This window comes from Lissotriton helveticus, chromosome 12 (assembly GCF_964261635.1).
Source record: "Lissotriton helveticus chromosome 12, aLisHel1.1, whole genome shotgun sequence".
In the NCBI taxonomy this organism is placed as follows: Eukaryota; Metazoa; Chordata; class Amphibia; order Caudata; family Salamandridae; genus Lissotriton; species Lissotriton helveticus.
The window spans coordinates 556,165,760-556,184,090 of NC_136073.1; the positions used below are offsets into that span (position 1 = coordinate 556,165,760).

Sequence of the window (18,331 nt, forward strand, 5' to 3'; positions counted from 1 at the left end):
TGTTTCCAGAAAAACTGCTCAGCATAGGCAGGTGTGTTGTTTAATTATTTCACAGCAGGTCACAAATAGGGTTCTTATCGGGCTTTAATGTTCCACAAAACAAAGTCCAGCTCCTCGGATGGACGGAGGGTCGGGGTTCGGTATCCAGTGGGCTCTCCTGGGTTCCGGTCTTGGGGATGTCCTCGGAGGTACCGGGAGGGGAAACAAAGAAACAAAGAAAGGAGCCGTTAGTCCTGCCGGACTTTCTTGTATTATCCCTGTTACCAACACCAGGGACTGTGAGGGGTATGAAGGCGAAAGTGAGGAGGGGACGGTAGGGTCGGGTTTGGAAGCAAAGGCAAGCAGGGTAGCGAGAAACGGTAGAGGTGTAGGGTGGTGGGGCGTGCAGGGTTGGGGTTTATTCACAAAGTGGATGAGTGCTTCACAATATTTACACAGTGCTACGGGTGGCGTAGTGAGCCTAAAAGGAGGGAAGATTAACTATACAAAGGGCGATATGTACACTGCACCTAACGTGCCACAAGTGGTTTCCGAGTCACTCACCCGGTCCGCCGCAACTCTCCAAGTTGAGTTGCGGCCGCTCCCCAGCAACCTCCGGTGGACTCCACCAATCTTCGGACCAGTCTTCTTCCTCTTCGGTCGCCGTCTCCTTCGCCTCTCCGGTCGGGGTCTCCTGCCACAAGCTCAATCCGACGCCGGACTGTTTCCTGGTTCCGGCTTTTCCAGTGTCCGGAAGTCGTGAGGGGGAGGTACTTCCGGGGTCGGGAGGTAGCGCTTCCGGGTGTCCGTCGTTCCGGATTGGGTCCTGGAACAGAGGACAGAGGGTTGGACGTTTGGTGGGGCGGGTCGTTGCTATGGACGCTCTGGCCGGGACCTCCGTTGTACGCGAAGGACCGAACCGACGTGGACCATGGCGGGTATGAGCGGACGCCGCATCACAGTGACCTACAAATCTACACTTGCTACAGTCTTCTTTTCATTGCTTTGAAAGAGTTATCTATGTCATATACCTAATTGGCTCCCTCTTCAAGCAACCTCATGGTTTGCAGCTTCGATAAGATATAAATTATTTTTATATAAGAACAACGAGTTGAACCTGCTGTCATCACTTACCAAGCTGGTACTTCTCATCTTTTGTCCTCTCGAGTTCATTAGTCAGGCTTCTTAACTGGTCCTTGTGAGACGCAAGCTGTTAGACACAGAACCAAAGAATATTCAATATCACCTACTTCTCCATTTACAATGGCATCATATACACACAAAAGGCCCTCTGCTTGCAGTGGGACTTTGCATTTTTTAATTGGAGGAAGAATGGAAGCATATCAACATGTCTTTATGGTAATTGGACATTATATCCATGTCATACACTGGATGGGGGATTGAACTGAAGTATGTAAAGCTAATTACTTTATATATTTCACTACGATAAATTAGGATGTTTTGTCAATCCTCTGAACAGTGTTTTTATTTAAGTATATAGGGTGTCTTTATACTTTAATGAAAATGTATTGTCTGCAAAGCAATTTTCAAAAACCCCACTGTGCTAGGAACAGTTAAAACATGTTCAAGACCCTCAATAGATTTTCCCTTAGCCTAAAAACAACAATATTTTCAAACAATTTTAAGGTATTCACAAGCAAAAAATCTGTTATACCTAACTGATCTGAGTAAATCTTGCACCGGTATCATGCACAGCTAATGACCTTATACATTACATCACTCATCGAATGTATAATCGATTGTAGTGCAAGGTGTACTTAAGTCTTTTATGTAATCTGGTGAATTTCATAGTTTTTTGGTTTTAAAGCAGTAGTTTTTTAGTATTGGAATACATTTGCATAACTCCACTGTCGGACTCGCCCCTTTTTTGGCTAAAGATCCCTAAACTTTTTGCCTTCCCCCTAGATCTTTTTTCAGACATGGTGTTGCCAACTTAGATGCTTTGGGCACTTTGCCACTGCTGATCAGTGTCAAAGTGCAAGTGCTCCCTGTGTAAAGTGTAATGGTAATTGGTTGTCCATGATTGGTATGTTTGCCTTACTAGTAAAGTCCCTAGTAAAGTGCACTATGTGTGCCAGGGCTGGTAATGCAAATGCTACTAGTGGACCTGCAGTACTAATTGTGCCACCCACACAAGTAGCCCTAAAGAGAGAACTCAGCCTGCCACTGGATTGCCTGAGCACAGTTTGTTAAACTGCCTTGTTGTCCTGACAAGTTCACCCACTTGCCAGGCCTTACCCATCCCTTTTTATGCACATCAGACACCCCTATGGTAGGTCCAGGGTGCCCCCCTAGGCAGGGTGCAGTGTATGTGAAAGGTAGATGTACTGAGGTGTGTACCATGCCCTGACAGTGAAATACTCCCCATCTTGTTTTTCACTGTTGAAAGGCCACCTTCCCCATACGACAGAATGGGGAGGCTGGGTAATATGTTTCCAGCCTATCTTCCCATAGGCTTAAGATGTAGAGGTGAAGTTTAGTATGCCTGAACTCACAATTTAATAACACATCTTTTTGTGAAAGTGGATTTTGCATTGTGCGTTTAGAAACCACACTTTTAGAAGTGGCTGTTTTTTTGTATTCTAACATTTCTGTGTGTCTCTGCCTGGTTGTGGATTGACTGTCTGGATTTGAATGTGATAGGCTGTGGAGAATGTCTTGACCCGGGGGATGGTGGGACAGCAACAGGCTGACCTGCATCTGGAGTGTAGGGGGGAGGAGTAGCCCCTGGAGGTGAAGATGCCTGGGCTGCCGCCATAAAACAATGGCTCCATCTCCTGCTGAGTGATTGAGGATCTAGACCCTACTACCAAAGGAAGAAGGTGTCACTGGCAGGGAGACACCCAGAACTGATTTAAACAGGGGTCAGTGCCCCCCTGAACACAAAGACTTCAAAGACATTTAGGGGTATAACTATGAGAGCTGAAACCCCTGGACTTTGGACTGATCAAGACTGAAAAGGATTGAAACTACTTTGTGGTCAAGAGGAACCTCTGCCAAGGAAGAAACCGCTGAAGAGACTGAAGGAAAGGACTGACCCTTGCTGTCTGTTCTGGGGCTGGCCTGCAGTTTTCTGATTTAACCAAGGAGAGGCTAAGGGACTTTGCTATGTGCTGCGTCCCCCTGCGTGAAAGGATTTTGCTGTGTGCTGTGTCCTGAAGTAACTTGTCCCCAAAGGGCAGAGGAGAGCTGGCTCCTTGTTGTGGAAACTCAGGAACATAAAAGTTTCCAGAGGTGTCTCAGCTACGCTGTGTGTGTGTGTTTGCTTTTTGCAGCCTGAGATCTTTGTAAGAACTGCCCATGATCATGTGCACCTGGAGTCCAAGTGAGTATCAGCGACGCTGTGTGTGTGTGCTTTTTGCAACCTGTGATTGTGTACACCCGAAGCTCAAGTGAGTCTCAGCGACGCTGTGTGCGTGTGCTTTGTTCAGCTTGAGACCTTCGTGAGGATTGCCCTGTGATCGTCTCCACCCGAAGCTCAAGTGAGTCTCAGCAACGCTGTATGCGTGTGCTTCGTGCAGCCTGAGACCTATGCGGCCCGTACTTGCAGAGGAGTGGCAGTACTGGGGGCAGAGTGTGGAGCTACACTTTGTTTTACACCATACCCATGTTGGGGGCATATGTTGGCAGTAGCTGACCGTGAGTTAGCAGGAGTGGCATAGAGACCGTCCCGAGCACTGTGATCGGTGCCAGAGTACATTATTTTGGTATTACAAAGTGCCTGATTGTAGCATTACGCATGACATCATTTTGGTATTACGAACTGCCTGATTGTTGCATTACCCATGACATCCCTTGACCCTGCTCTCAGGTCAGGTCGCTCCCCATGCCGCATGGCTCCTCCTGTGCGCCCGTTACTCCTGCCCCACTGCTGCCGCTGCCGGGAGTTCGCCGCTGGTGTGCTCTTACGGTCTGGTGACTGTTTTCTTCCTGTACTGTACTAATTTCTGTATTGGTATTTGTATTGCTGTATTTTATTCTGCTTTGTAATCGGTCCCTTTAGTGCCCCTTGCCCCAGGCACCCTCCCGCTACCCGCTGCTGCACCCCTGCGGCCCCTCCCCCTTTGCCTTCTGTGTCCCGTCCTGTCCCCAACGCCCATTGGCCGCCCCGCTCCCGCCTCCGAGCTGCTCCACCCTCCCACTTGTCCTTTATGGAGGACGCCGCGTGGCAGTGAGTGTGACCCTTGACCCGGCTTCCCGGTCAGGTCGCTCCCCACACTGCACGGCTCCTCCTGTGCGCCCGTGACTTATGCCCCACTGCTGCCACTGCCGGGAGTTCGCCGCTGGTGTGCTCCTGCGGTCTGGTGTCTGTTTTCTTCCTGTACTGTACTAATTTCTGTATTGGTATTTGTATTGCTGTATTTTACTTTGTAATCGGTCCCTTTAGCGCCCCTTGCCCCCGATACCCTCCCGCTCCCCGCTTCCCGCCGCTGCACCCCCGCCCCCTTTGCCTTCTGTGTACCGTCCCGTCCCCAACGCCCATTCGCCGCCCGCTCCCGCCTCCCAGCTGCTGCTCCCTCCCACTTCGCCTTTTATGGAGGACGTCGCGCAGAAGCGCAGTGGACGTGCGCAGCGGGCGCGCCAAATGCAAGCCCGTCTGCACCGGTCCGCACCTGGACCGCACCCAACGCCAGAACCTCTGGACTCCGCCCCCCACCCCGCAACGCCAAACTACGATACGAAGCCAACGCCCTCCTCACTCTGAACACCGGCCGGGACCGCCGCTGCTTCCAGGCTACCGCGAAACACACCCACGGACCCTTCTCCTGCCACACCTGCAGCTTCTCCTGTGACAGAACCACCAAGCCTCCAAGGACCGGACCCAACCACCTCCGCTGCATACTCCTCAACACCAGCTCCGCATGCAAACACGCCGTCGAGCTTTGGGACCTACTCGACACAACGGCCCCAGACGTAGCATTCCTGACCGAGACCTGGTGGAACGAATCCTCGGCACCGGACATCGCCATAACCATCCCAGACGGCTACAAAGTCACCCGCAGGGATCGCGCCAACGGAATCGGAGGAAGAATAACCATCGTACACAAATCCACACTCCAGGTCCACACCCTCGCAGACAACTCTCTCAACTCCGCCGAACACCTTCACTTTCGGATCCACACCAACCCCAACACCACTCTCAGAGGAACACTCGTCTACAGACCCCCCGGACCCCGGGCCCTGTTCAGCGACTCCATCGCCGACCTCGCCAGCACCCACGCACTCGCCTCCACAGACTACATCCTCCTCGGGGACCTGAACTACAACCTCGAGAACAACAACGACACCAACTCCGCCACCCTGATCGACAACCTCCCCAACCTCGGCCTCCGACAACTCGTCACCGAACCCACCCACGCCGCCAGACACACGCTCAACCACATCTTCTCCACAAGGACCCACGTTGCCTTCAACCACACCACCAAACTCCACTAGACCGACCACCACTGCATCCACTTCACATTCAAGAAAGCAACCACGCACCACCACACTCAACAGCTAGCTCGCCGCAGCTGGGGCAAAATCACAGAGAACCAACTGACCTCCGCCCTCGCCCCTCCAACCGACCCCACCGACCCAGACACCGCCGCCCGAAACCTCAGACAGTGGATCGAAGACTGCGCCAACACCATCACCCTGCTAAAGAAGCCCTCCATCAACCACTTCAGCAAGAAAGCCGCCTGGTTCACCGAAGAACTCCAGACCTCCAAACACAAATGCCGGATCTAGGAGAAAAAATGGCTCCATGACCGCACGTCATACAACCACGCTGCCCACAAGGACGCCATTTGCAGACACCACCAACTCATCAGAACAACCAAGAGATCCTCCCTCAAAGTCCGCTTGGACAACAACGCACACGACTGCAAAGAGCTCTTCAGCATCGTCAAGGAACTCTCCAACCCCAGCGCCAACACCAACGACATCCCGCCCTCGCAAGGACTGTGCAAATCCCTTGCCACCTTCTTCCACCGCAAGATCATCAACATCCATGACAGCTTCAACGCACCGCCAGCCCCGACCACAACAGACCCCACCCCGAACACCACTTACACCAACCAGCTGACCTCCTGGGCCCACGTCAACGACGACGAGACACGGAAGATCATGAACTCCATCCACTCGGGATCACCAACAGACCCGTGCCCACACCACGTGTTCAACAAAGCAGACGCCACCATCGCACCCCAACTACGAAAGGTCATCAACATCTCCTTCGACTCAGCCACATTCCCGGAAAGCGGGAAGCACGCCGAAATCAACGCCCTCCTCAAGAAGCCCAAGGCGGACCCCAAGGACCTCAAAAACTTCCGCCCCATCTCCCTGCTCTCCTTCCCGGCGAAGGTCATTGAGAAAATCGCCAACATACAGCTGACTCGCCACCTCGAGGACAACAACATCCTAGACCCGTCGCAATCTGGTTTCAGACGGAACCACAGCACCGAGACAGCCCTCATTGCCGCCACAGACGACATCCGGCGCCAACTAGACACCGGCGAAATGTCAGCTCTCATCCTCCTGGACCTGTCAGCCGCCTTTGACACGGTCTGCCACCACACACTAAGAACAAGCCTCCAAGAAGCCGGAATACGGGAGAAAGCCCTGGACTGGACCACCTCCTTCCTCTCCGACAGAACCCAGAGCATACGCCTCCCACCCTACCGATCCAAAGCTACCAAGCTCATCTGCGGCGTACCCCAGGGCTCATCCCTCAGCCCAACGCTGTTCAACATCTACATGGCCCCCCTCGCACAAGCGGCCCGCCAACACGACCTGAACATCATCTCGTACGCCGACGACACCCAGCTCATCCTCTCCCTCACCAAGGACCCGCATGCCGCCAAAACTAACCTCCATGAGGGTATGAAGGCCGTCGCCAAGTGGCTGAGGAGAAGCCGCCTGAAGCTGAACTCAGACAAGACGGAAGTCCTCATCCTCGGGCCTACCCCGTCTGCCTGGGATGACTCCTGGTGGCCGACAACACAGTGGACCAGGCACGCAACTTGGGATTCATCCTCGACTCCTCCCTCTCCATGTCCAAGCAGGTCAGCGCCGTCTCCTCCTCCTGCTACAACACCCTCCGCATGCTCCGCAGGATCTACAAGTGGATCCCGATCGAAACCAGAGGATCCCGATCGAAACCAAAGGGCTTGGTGACCCAAGCCCTTGTCAGCAGCCGGCTAGACTACTGCAACGCACTCTACACAGGAATCCCGACCAAACACCTAGAGCGACTACAACGCATCCAGAACGCCTCGGCCCGCCTGATCCTCAACTACCCCCGACGCAGCCACATCACCCCCCTCCTCAAAGACCTGCACTGGCTCCCCATCAACAAGAGGATCACCTTCAAGCTCCTCACCCACGCTCACAAAGTACTTCACAACACCGGACCAGCCTACCTGAACAACAGACTCAACTTCTACACCCCCGCCCGCCGGCTCCGCTCCGCCAGCCTCGCCCTCGCCGACGTCCCACGAATCCAGCGTACCACCTCCGGAGGAAGATCCTTCTCCTTCCTCGCTGCCAAGACCTGGAACACCCTCCCCACCCACCTGCGGCAGACCCAGGACCTGCTCACCTTCAGGAAGCTCCTCAAGACCTGGCTCTTTGAGCAGTAGCAGCAGCCTTACCCCCTGACCCCTCCCCCCCCACCCCCCCCTCAGCGCCTTGAGACCCTCACGGGTGAGTAGTGCGCTTTACAAATTCAGTGATTGATTGATTGATCATTTTGGTATTACAAACTGCCTGATTGTTGCATTACGCATTGCATTATTTCTGCATAACGAACTACCTGATTGTTGCATTACGCATAGCATTATTTCTGCATTACAAACTGCCTGATTGTTGCATTAAACATTGCATTATTTCTGCATAACGAACTGCTTGATTGTTACATTTCATATTGAATTATTTCTGCATAACGAACTACCTGATTGTTGCATTACGCATTGCATTATTTCTGCATAACAAACTGCCTGATTGTTGCATTACGCATTGCATTATTGTTGCATAACCAGCTGCATTATTTTTAGATTATGAACTGCATAGCATTGCATTAGGATTGCATTGGATCATCTAGAATTGCTCATTAATACCATAAGAACCTACAAGAGCTTGCAAGCCTAATAACCGGCCAGGTGAAATATTACAAATACGCATATGTTGGATTTTTATCGTGTGGTCTCATCGTATATCTTTTTATATAAACATATACTTGTTTTTTATGAAACTCATGTGGAGTCCATTTGTGGTGTCATCATTGGGTTACTGTGAGCAGTGTTGCAAAAACTTTACACATTTGCCTTGGAGATAAGCCTGGCTGCTCATGCCAAGCTACCGAGGGGATGAGCAGGGGCTATCTGAGAAGGTGTCCTTCCTTTCCCTGACTTAGAAGCAAGGGTCCCTATTTGGCCTAAGGTACCTACCTCAGCCAACTAGAGACCCCCAGTTCTAACATCAACTATAACCTTTGTTTGTGATACATATATATGATAAAGGCTGCTGAGCAGATGAAACACGTCTCTCTTAAATTTCGGGGTCGTGGGAGGCCTGAGAAAATAAAGAAGCCCTATTCCATCAGCCTCGTGTACATACCTTCTTCTTTGCTGGAGCAGGATTGTTTTATTTGATATATATATATTCAACCAAATGTCTTTTCTGTCTACTGGTTTCTTGCATATATGTGGAGATATAGACAGAAACAGACTACCTGTTGTTGTCTACTACTTAACACCTAAGATTCCTGTGTGTTCGAGCTGTATTTCGTTGTGTTTTTTATGATTTTCTAAAGCGCATGCAAAAGTAGATAATAAGTATAGGAGATGTTGGATGACATTTAACTTCACATTTTAAAATCAATGAGATGATTTCCTTATATGCTGCTAGTTTTAATTCTGGGTATTTTAATTATTTTACATGTCATGTTTTTAAGCTTTAAATTATTGAATGATTTGACAGTATTACGTTATTGTTTTTGCTTTCATGGCATTTGCCGAAATAAAGTTATTATGGTTAATGTTTAAAAATATTTAAAGCTTACCTTCAAAGTTGTGAAATAATGATACTCTGTCTGGAGTGGTCCGAAAGTAACTGTCTGCAAGGTAGCGGCTTACAACCCTCGAAGGAACACCCTCAGGGTGACCACTGGATGACTCCTCCATGTTACACACAGTCAAAGTGCCTCTTGACAACCTCTCTACCTCTGCACCAGCGTCTGTTATATGACATGGGCACAGAGGCAAAGGATTCCTTCTTTGGCCAGGGTCTAGGTGACATGCAAATGAGGGCATGCTTCCTTGGGAGTGTACCCGTGCTTATTGTGTGATGGCATGATCCATATTGCAGAAGGGTCTACGCACCTACTTTGGTAATGCCAAATTGTGCAGGGGTTCAAAAAGCAGATACACATGCCCGCCAAACCCCAGGGCCCTTTGCATTAATAGAGCTGTGCATGTCTGACAACCGGAGACTAGTTGGGAGGAAGCAAGAAGAAAGCTTGGTATTTACTGTAGGCCCCATATTCATAGAAGTCTCCTTGGAATAGCACATAAGATTAAATCCTCTCTACGCATACCCCAGCTCCCCTTGTGATGCTTGGGCAATCAGTGGAAGGGCATCAGCTCTTGCTAAAACCATCAGTATGTTACAGTGTGAGCTGTGGGAGGTAGATAGGGATATTGGCCCACAACTGCAGAGAAGCGAAAACATATCCCTGTGGCATGCTGGTCTTCCATTCGGCCGTGGCTGCTATCACTGAATAACATCCGCCCTCGGTGGTAACCTGAGTGTACAGCACTCCTTTCTGATGTAATCTAGTGACAGTCAGTGGGGAAACAAGCCCACAGATGTCCAGGTGGTGAGTTTTCACCCTTAGTTAGAGCTTGCTGCAGCCTCATTTTTCCCAGTGGAGTCTTAAAAATTAGCACCTCCGATTCTCTTTATATTCTTACTAGCAGCCCGCCCCGACGTTGTCCGCGTATGAAATAGAATGTGTGTAATGTGTGTATTTGGCAAGGGCAATTTATTTTAAATTCTCGCGGTAGACACCATTTTTTGTTTCATTAGAATAGGGACGGAGAAGGCCCACCTGCAGCCCTGGTTGATGTTAGCAGGCGCGTGTAATTGGTGTAGTGATCCGCCGCCTGAGCCCGGCTACAGCCCTGGTTGATGTTAGCAGGCGCGTGTAATGTCGTTGAATGAGAGAGTTATCAGCCGCGGGTAAATCCGTTTAATGAGAGAGTTGAGTGACAGCGAGTAGGAGAGGCTGCAGTAATTGTCAGCGCAGACACGCTCATTTGTGTGTTCCTCCGCTTGAGGCCCAGATGCAGGCCTGTTTGATGTTAGCAGGCCCGTGTTCCCCTACTTGAGGCCCAGCTGCAGCCCTGGTTGATGTTATCAGGCGTGTGTAATTAGTGTACTGATCCGCCGCCTGAGCCCGGCTAGAGCCCTGGTAGATGGTAGCAGGCACGTGTAATTTCGTTGAATGAGAGAGTTCCGTAACAGCGCGCAGGAGAGGCTGCAGTAACGTTACTTACCAGGCCTCAAGGTGAACGCGTTTGTCACGCCCCCAGCACACGGCCACAGCAGACGATCTTCTGATTAATGTACGACCCACATGGCATGAAGGGCGGAACGTAGCACATGCCCTCAGCATTTCTCACGCCCCCAGCGTGCCCCCTGATGCGGCGGAATTGCGTTCACAAGGCATGAAGGCCGGACACACGCCCCCAGCATTTCTCACGCCCCCAGCGTGTCTCTTGATGCTGCGCAGCAACGTAATTGCCGCTTGTATGTACGACTCACATGGCATGAAGTGCGGACACACGCCCCCAGCGTTTGTCACGCCCCCAGCACACGCCCACAGCCCACAGCCCACGATGTGATGGCCGTACCACACGCCCCCAGCGTTAGTCACGCCCCCAGCCCACGCCCACAGCACAACGCAGACACGCCCACAAGGGACTACTTTGCTGGCACAGTTCTTTTACCTTTTAAATGTATAGAGGAGTTGGCCTAACGGCTAAGGCGCTCGACTTCGGACCTGGGGATCTGGGTTCGAGTCTTGGTAACGACGCCAAACATCCTGTGATTCTGGGCAAATCACTTACACATAGATTCATCAAAGTCCCGTTTTGCGAGTCTGTAATAGCGATTCATAAGGAATCGCTATTAAGGACTTGCAAAACGGGATTCATGTAGGAATTGCAAAAAATATTGCGATTCCTACATCTTCCTTAATTGCGATTAGCAAATTGCTAATCGCAAATAAGGAATAACTTCCCATTCATTCCTATGGGCCTACAGGCCCATAGGAATGAATGGGGAGTTATTCCCTATTTGCGATAAGCAATTTGCTAATCGCAATTAAGGATGCGATTTCAAGGGTGCCAGGGGTGTCCAAAGGACACCCTGTAGCACCCCTGAAATGCAAATTTACACAGGTGTTGCGCGCACACATGTCCAAAGGACATGTGTGTGTGTAACATGCAACTGAGAAAAATGCACTAAAGTGCTTTTTTCTATTTTTTCGCTATTTACCACGAAGTCAGACTTCGTGGTAAATAGCGGCCAAATATTGCGAATTCGCAATTTAAAATTTGTTAATGAATAGCATTTAAGTAATCTCAAATAGAGATTCCTTAAATGCAATTCCTCGCAAATATGCGATTTCGCAAATAGCGATTTTTGCATTTGGGATGATGAATCCCAAATGCAAAAATTGCGCTCGCAAAGGGCCAGATTCTGAGAATCTGGCCCTTTGCGAGCCGATTTTTCGTTCATGAATCTAGCTGTTAATCTCCCCGTGCCTAGCAAAAATGAATGTGTGTCCTCATGTAACGTAACTGGTGCTATGTAAAGCGCTCTGATACCTGATTCAGTTCGGGTCAAGTTTGCGCTATATAAAACTCTGCAAAAAATAAAATATATATGGTGGCCGTCTGCATAGCCTATGTCCTTCTGCTGCAACTGCCCTTTCCAACGCTGTATTGGGTGTTGTGATTGGTGCTGTGGTTACTGAGATTACCCGCCTCAAAGGTTTGGGCTCTCTCTTTATAATATTAGTATGGATATGGATATGGATATGGATTCCTTTATCTCGTTTTCCATTCATGTACATTCCACACTTTACTTTATTTTTTTCTCTCTTTTCATTTTTTACCCCCCTTAGCACAGCTCTAACCTTTGACATAACTTTCGCCTAACTCTTCCCTATTTTTTTCCCTTATGCTTCTATAACCATTTACCCTTTCTTGCCTTTCCTTTCACCCTTTCTCTTCCCCGACTCTCGTTTTCTTTTCTATCCAGAGACGTTTTAACACAGGGGCAAAGTGGGCTCTGGCCCAGGGCCCCAGTCTTTGAGGGGGCCCCCTGACAGAGTCAGCTCCATTCTCCAGAGTTTTGCCCTAATGACCTTGAATATTGCTTTAACAGATACTGTTTACCTTTAATTTATTTTTTTATGTATCTGATGTGTGAGAGTCTAGTACAGCCATTTTGCAGAGAAATGTTGTGTTTGTTACATGCAATATACATAAAAAAAAGTTTCTTTTAGATCAAAAGAAGGCCTAACATAAGAAATGGGAGGGAGTCACAAACATTATTTGCAGTAATATTGGTGAACTGCTGCTGTGTTCTAATATTGAAAACACACATAACTATCCATGAATATTAGATGTAAACACATTTAGGGCCTTATTTATGAGAAGGGATGCATCGCTGTGCGAAAACAGGAATGCGTCACTTCTTAGTGCGCCCTCCTTGCGACATGTTGGATGCATCATATTTACTGTATGACATATCATGTCTCAAGGAGCTACAGATACGTCAGTATTTCTGACATATCTGTCGGCGCAAAAGTGGTGCATTGCTGGTGTTTATCTGAAAATAGACGCAACTCCAGCAATGTGTCATTTCACATGAGGCTTGCCTGCATCAGTCATACACCTGCTCTGAGGCAGGTGTAAGGTATTGATGCAATGGCGTTCTAGAAGTGGCGCAATGAGTTCTCATAGATTTCAATGTGCCACTTCTACGAGGCTTTTTGCTGGGAACACCCACCCTGCATATATTATACCAGGTGCAGGTATAATGTGGTGCAGGGGTTTACAAAGTGACGCATCTGCCTAGATGCGTCACTTTGTAAAATAGGGCGCAAAATGGCACATTTTGTACGCTGCCGGTGCGTCACTAAAAGTGACGCACCGGCGACATAAAAGTGAAGCAAGGCCTCATAAATAAGGCCCTTAGAATTTGAACGAGTGTTCCTTTTGCACTGTCAGGGACCTAATGAAATAGTGTATTTAATAAAGCGCGCAGCTACTCAGACTAGAGTGTCCTGGCGCGCAACAGCGGGAGGAAAACGTGCGTAAAAGACCCAACAGTTATTAAAAAGAAAGGTTTTTAAGTTCTTCCTGAAAAAGAGTAGGTCTGTGGTTAGTCTCAGAGACTCAGGGAGGCTGTCCCACAATTCTGCGTCTTTGACACCCGAGGGATCTGCCTCCAGTGCAGGCAGGTTGTTGTTTTTGCATTTGTCACCCCGAGTGGGATGGGTATGCTCAGACTTGAGTCCCATGCTCTCCACACCACTGGAGTCAAGCTATCCAGGCTGATGACGGCTGCTAGTCAGAAACTGGTCCTTGGATGTTGATTCCGGTCCAGGAAAGACATGGCTTGGCAGTTCGGGCTGGACTGCTCCCATGAGGCACAAGGTCAAGGCTGATTTGCATATGGCCATGTCTGACCTGTGGTGGTGTGGAGTGCAAAAAAACGATGGATTTAGGCCCAGATCTCTGTACTGGGGTGAATGTATGACATTGTTCTACATTCTGTCCATCAATTGTTATTTTTGCATTTGTCACCCCGAGTGGAATGGGTATGCTCAGACGTGAGTCCCATGCTCTCCACACCACTGGAGTCAAGCTATCCAGGCTGATGACGGCTGATAGCCAGAAACCGGTCCTTGGATGCTTGATTCCGGTCCAGGAAAGACATGGCTTGGCAGTTCGGGTTGGACTGTTCCCAAGATGCACAGGGTCAAGGCTGATTTGCATATGGCCATGTTTGACCTGGGGTGGTGTGGAGTGCACAAAAACGATGGATTTAGGCCCAGATCTCTGTACTGGGGTGAGTGTATGCAATTGTTCTGCATTCTGTCCATCAATTGTTGTTTTTGTATTTGTCACCCCGAGTGGGATGGGTCTGCTCAGACGTGAGTCCCATGCTCTCCACACCACTGGAGTCAAGCTATTCAGGCTGATGACGGCTGATAGCCAGAAACCGGTCCTTGGATGCTTGAGTCCGGGCCAGGAAAGACATGGCTTGGCAGTTCGGGCTGGACTGTTCCCATGAGGCACAGGGTCAAGCCTGATTTGCATATGGCCATGTCTAACCTGGGGTGGTGTGGAGTGCAAAAAAACGATGGATTTAGGCCCAGATCTCTGTACTGGGGAGAATGTATGACACTGTTCTGCATTCTGTCCATCAATTGTTGTTTTTGCATTTGTCACCCCGAGTGGGATGGGTATGCTCAGACGTGAGTCCCATGCTCTCCACACCACTGGAGTCAAGCTATCCAGGCTGATGACGGCTGATAGCCAGAAACCGGTCCTTGGATGCTTGATTCCGGTCCAGGAAAGACATGGCTTGGCAGTTCGGGCTGGACTGTTCCCATGAGGCACAGGGTCAAGGCTGATTTGCATATGGCCATGTCTGACCTGGGGTGGTGTGGAGTGCAAAAAAACGATGGATTTAGGCCCAGATCTCTGTACTGGGGTGAATGTATGACATTGTTCTGCATTCTGTCCATCAATTGTTGTTTTTGCATCCAGTGCAGGCACAGCATATTTTAGAGACGATGGCCAGTTTGGCATTGGAAGATCTTTGGGGTCTAGATGTTTTGTAGCGGTTAACCTGCTTATTTAGGTAGCCAGGTCCTAAGCGGGGTAAAGCTTTAAAGATGATGGTCATTGCTTTGAAGTCGATCCGTTCTTTTATGTGGAGCCTGTTTAGAGACTTAAGAATAGGGGGCATACTAGATCTGGGTTTAGGTCTCGGGATGGCCCTGGCGGCTGCGTTTTGTACCACTTGTAGGTGCTGGATAAGGGATTTGGGAAGACCGAGGTACAAGCTATTGACATAATCAAGCTTTGATTTCACCAGCGCCACAATCGTTCTGCTCTCAAGTGGAAACAGTGGCAGGAATTGTTTTAGCATCCGGAGTATGGCAAAGCAAGCGCCAGTTAGATTTTGGATTTGAAAGCGTATGGACAGTGTCTTGTCTATGACTATTCCTAAGTTTTTGACTTTCTCCTTTTCCGCGGGCGGGGGAGGCAGATCTTTTGGCCACCAGAGCTCCAGTCAGGCGTTTCTGGATTACCAAAAAAAACAACTTCAGTTTTGTCAGGATTGCACTTCAGCTGATTGATCTTAAGCCTGTTAAAGACCTTTGTGAGGCAAGACCTAATCATTGCCCCATCAAAGTTGGTTCCTTTTTCACACGTAAAAATCAGTTGAGAGTCATCAGCATAGGAAACAATTTTGGCACCCTCTTTCTCTACCAGAAATTCAAGGGGGGATAGATATATATTAAAAAGGGAAGGACTGAGAATGGAGCCCTGAGAGACACCTACATTCATTGCCGGAACCGGGGATAAGAAAGGGGGGAGCCAGATGTCCTGAGATCTATTTGCCAAGAAGGATGACATTCATGTTAAGATGGTCTCCCCCAGGCTGAAGTTAGCAAGTCTCTCCAGGAGCCTCTCATGTGGGACCATATCGAAGGCTGCTGACAGATCGAGCAGTATCAGAACAGACTTGCCTCCCTGGTCCAGCTTACCCCTGAGAAATTCAGTCACTTCCAGCAGAGCGGACTCCGTACTGTAGTTAGCCCTAAAACTGGATTGGGACTCATGAAGGAGCTTCCCATCTTCAATGTATTTTTGGAGGGCCTTGTTTACATGCTTCTCTAATACTTTGGAGAGGGCCGGAAGAAGGGAGATTGCCCTGTAGTTGGCAGGGTCAGTCGGTCTGGCGTTAGACTTTTTAACAGTGGAAGAATCTTAGCATTCTTCCATAATTTCGGCATGTTACCTGAGGTGAGGGAAGCATTAAAGAGCTGGTTTACCACGGGGTTTATGGTGGGAGCTAATACGTTCAGGATATTTGCTGGACATGGGTCGGTAGGAGAGCCAGACTTAATGCTTTGGAGAAGGGTCAGTGACTCTTTAAGCTGAAACTCAGGGAAAGCTAGTAAAGATGCAGGATCCAAGAGGTGAAATATGTTATTAGAACCAAGGTAGACGGTCAGTTCTTCCTCTGAGATGTTAGTGAAGGCTTGTTGGATCACAGAGATCTTTTTGTGGAAGAATTGAGCTATTTGCTTAGACCATTCTTCCATGCAAGGCCAGTCCTTTGTTCCTGGCTTTCGGGGCGGTAAAGGATTTAACTATACTAAAGATTTCCTTACTCTTACTTTGGGCATTTTCTATCTTGGTTTGAAAGAAGATTTTCTTGGCTGCCCTCACAAAAATGTAATGAGCTTTTAAGTTGTCTTTAGACACCTTCCTGTCCTCAGGTAGATAGGATTTACACCATTTCCGTTCCATTTTTCTACAATTTCTTTTGCTAGATCTGAGGCAATCATTAAGCCAAACTCTTTGAGGAGTGGGAAACAACCGGTAGCGCTGCATCAAAGTTGGTTCGGAGCCATGAATCGATTGAGAGGGCACTTGAGTTGGAGCGGCCGGACAACTCTGGTGAGGAACGACCGAGGGCGTCTACTAACATCAGGATGGATATTTTATCGAATGTCCTGTAATTAGGGAACCTCTGCCCTGAGTTAGCCAGAGGGGCTGTAGCAGAGTTGGAAATGATGAATTTTAAAAGGAGGTGATCACATCAGATAATGGGAAGAGGTAGGCTTACTGATATGTCAAAGTTGTGAAAGATTTGGTCTAGGGTATGGCCCTTCTCATGGGTGCCGAAAAAATAGATGGAAACATGTTGCAGGTCTGCAGCGTCTCCAACTAGGAAATTGTTTGACGGTCTTTTCCATTGTCCATATGTATATTGAAATCTCCCAGAATAAGGCAGTTGTTGTATTTTAAGGCAAGGGAGGTGGTGGATGTATTAAGCATAGTAATAAAATTTCCAATTGCATTGGGAGGTCTGTAAATCAAAAAAACAGCAATGCTATGTTGGGGGTTAAGGTACAGCGGAAGCCTAAGGACTCTGCACCCTCGATGTTTTCCATCGTGATGGGAGAGCAGTCTAGTTTTTTACTGTAAATTATGGCGACACCACCCCTCTTCCCACTCGCTCAGTCCCTCCTAAGGATTTTATACCTGTAGGGATGGCTGAGGTGATAGTAGGGTTGGAGGCTTCAGACAGCCAGGTCTCAGTGAGAAATAAAAAATCAGGTTGTTCGTCTAAAAGTAGGCCATAAATGTGTGGTTCATGCTTTTGCATAGAGCAACAATTTAAAGGGTGGCCTTTAAGTCCTCTGTTTTCTTATTGTTTTTACACTTATTGTTGCGTGGGAGGATCTTGTGTGCGAGATTCCTGGGTTGGGGGAGAGACCAGTTGTACTTATTGCATCGAAAGTCTACCTCCAAGCTTGGATCATCCGCTGTACACTGACATAATGGAAGCCGCCTAAGGCTAGGCAGTTTTTCCCTATTGTAATATAGTGGATGAAACTCACCAGAGGGGCAGCATGGCTGGCGCCTGACGCCTCCGGGCTTGCCTTTAGCGCGCCAGCAGTGCCCCGCTGCACGCGTCCGTTTGCATCGGTAATATATAGGCTAATGCCTATGATGCAAACTGGATCACTAAAGCAGCTGAGGAAGCGGAAACTATGTGGGGAACAGGGACTCAAAGTAGATCATAAATTCAAAGATTGTTCTGAACAGGGGCCCCCAAAATATGTTTGGCCCAGGGCCCCCAAAATCCTTAAGATGTCCCTGTTTCTATCACTCTCCTTCATGGCCTCTGTGTTTCTCTTTTCCTATCTGTGCCCTCCCCAATCTTTAAATATTGTCCAGGACGTACTTTTTCCAGGCTAAGAAATACCTGCGAAACCGAACAATGCACTTCAGTCATTTGGGCCTCGAGAATGTTGCTAACTTGGACTGCTTGGCGAAAGGACCTTAGATTATTTCGACTGTATCCTCCCATTACAAGATGGAAGTAGATTCAGCTGGGAACAGAAATTACTGCCTCAAAGGGATTACATATTTTGCAGGAAAACCAAGACTCCTAATTACCATCCTCCCCCCCACCCCCAGTAAGGAAGCACCTATTCCAGAGGTAATTCCACATAGTTCCAAAT

General features: G+C 48.8%; 1 protein-coding gene across 3 annotated transcripts in view; it reads right to left on the bottom strand.

The window, feature by feature from the left end:
• The window catches only part of LOC144798761 (uncharacterized), a 1,691,129-nt gene that overhangs the window by 278,135 nt on the left and 1,394,663 nt on the right, over positions 1–18,331 (bottom strand). For all 3 annotated transcript variants that reach the window (XM_078669781.1, XM_078669783.1, XM_078669782.1), the window contains one exon: positions 1,114–1,189. In XM_078669781.1, coding sequence (XP_078525907.1) covers positions 1,114–1,189 — 76 coding nt within the window. The remainder of the gene's footprint in view (positions 1–1,113; positions 1,190–18,331) is intronic.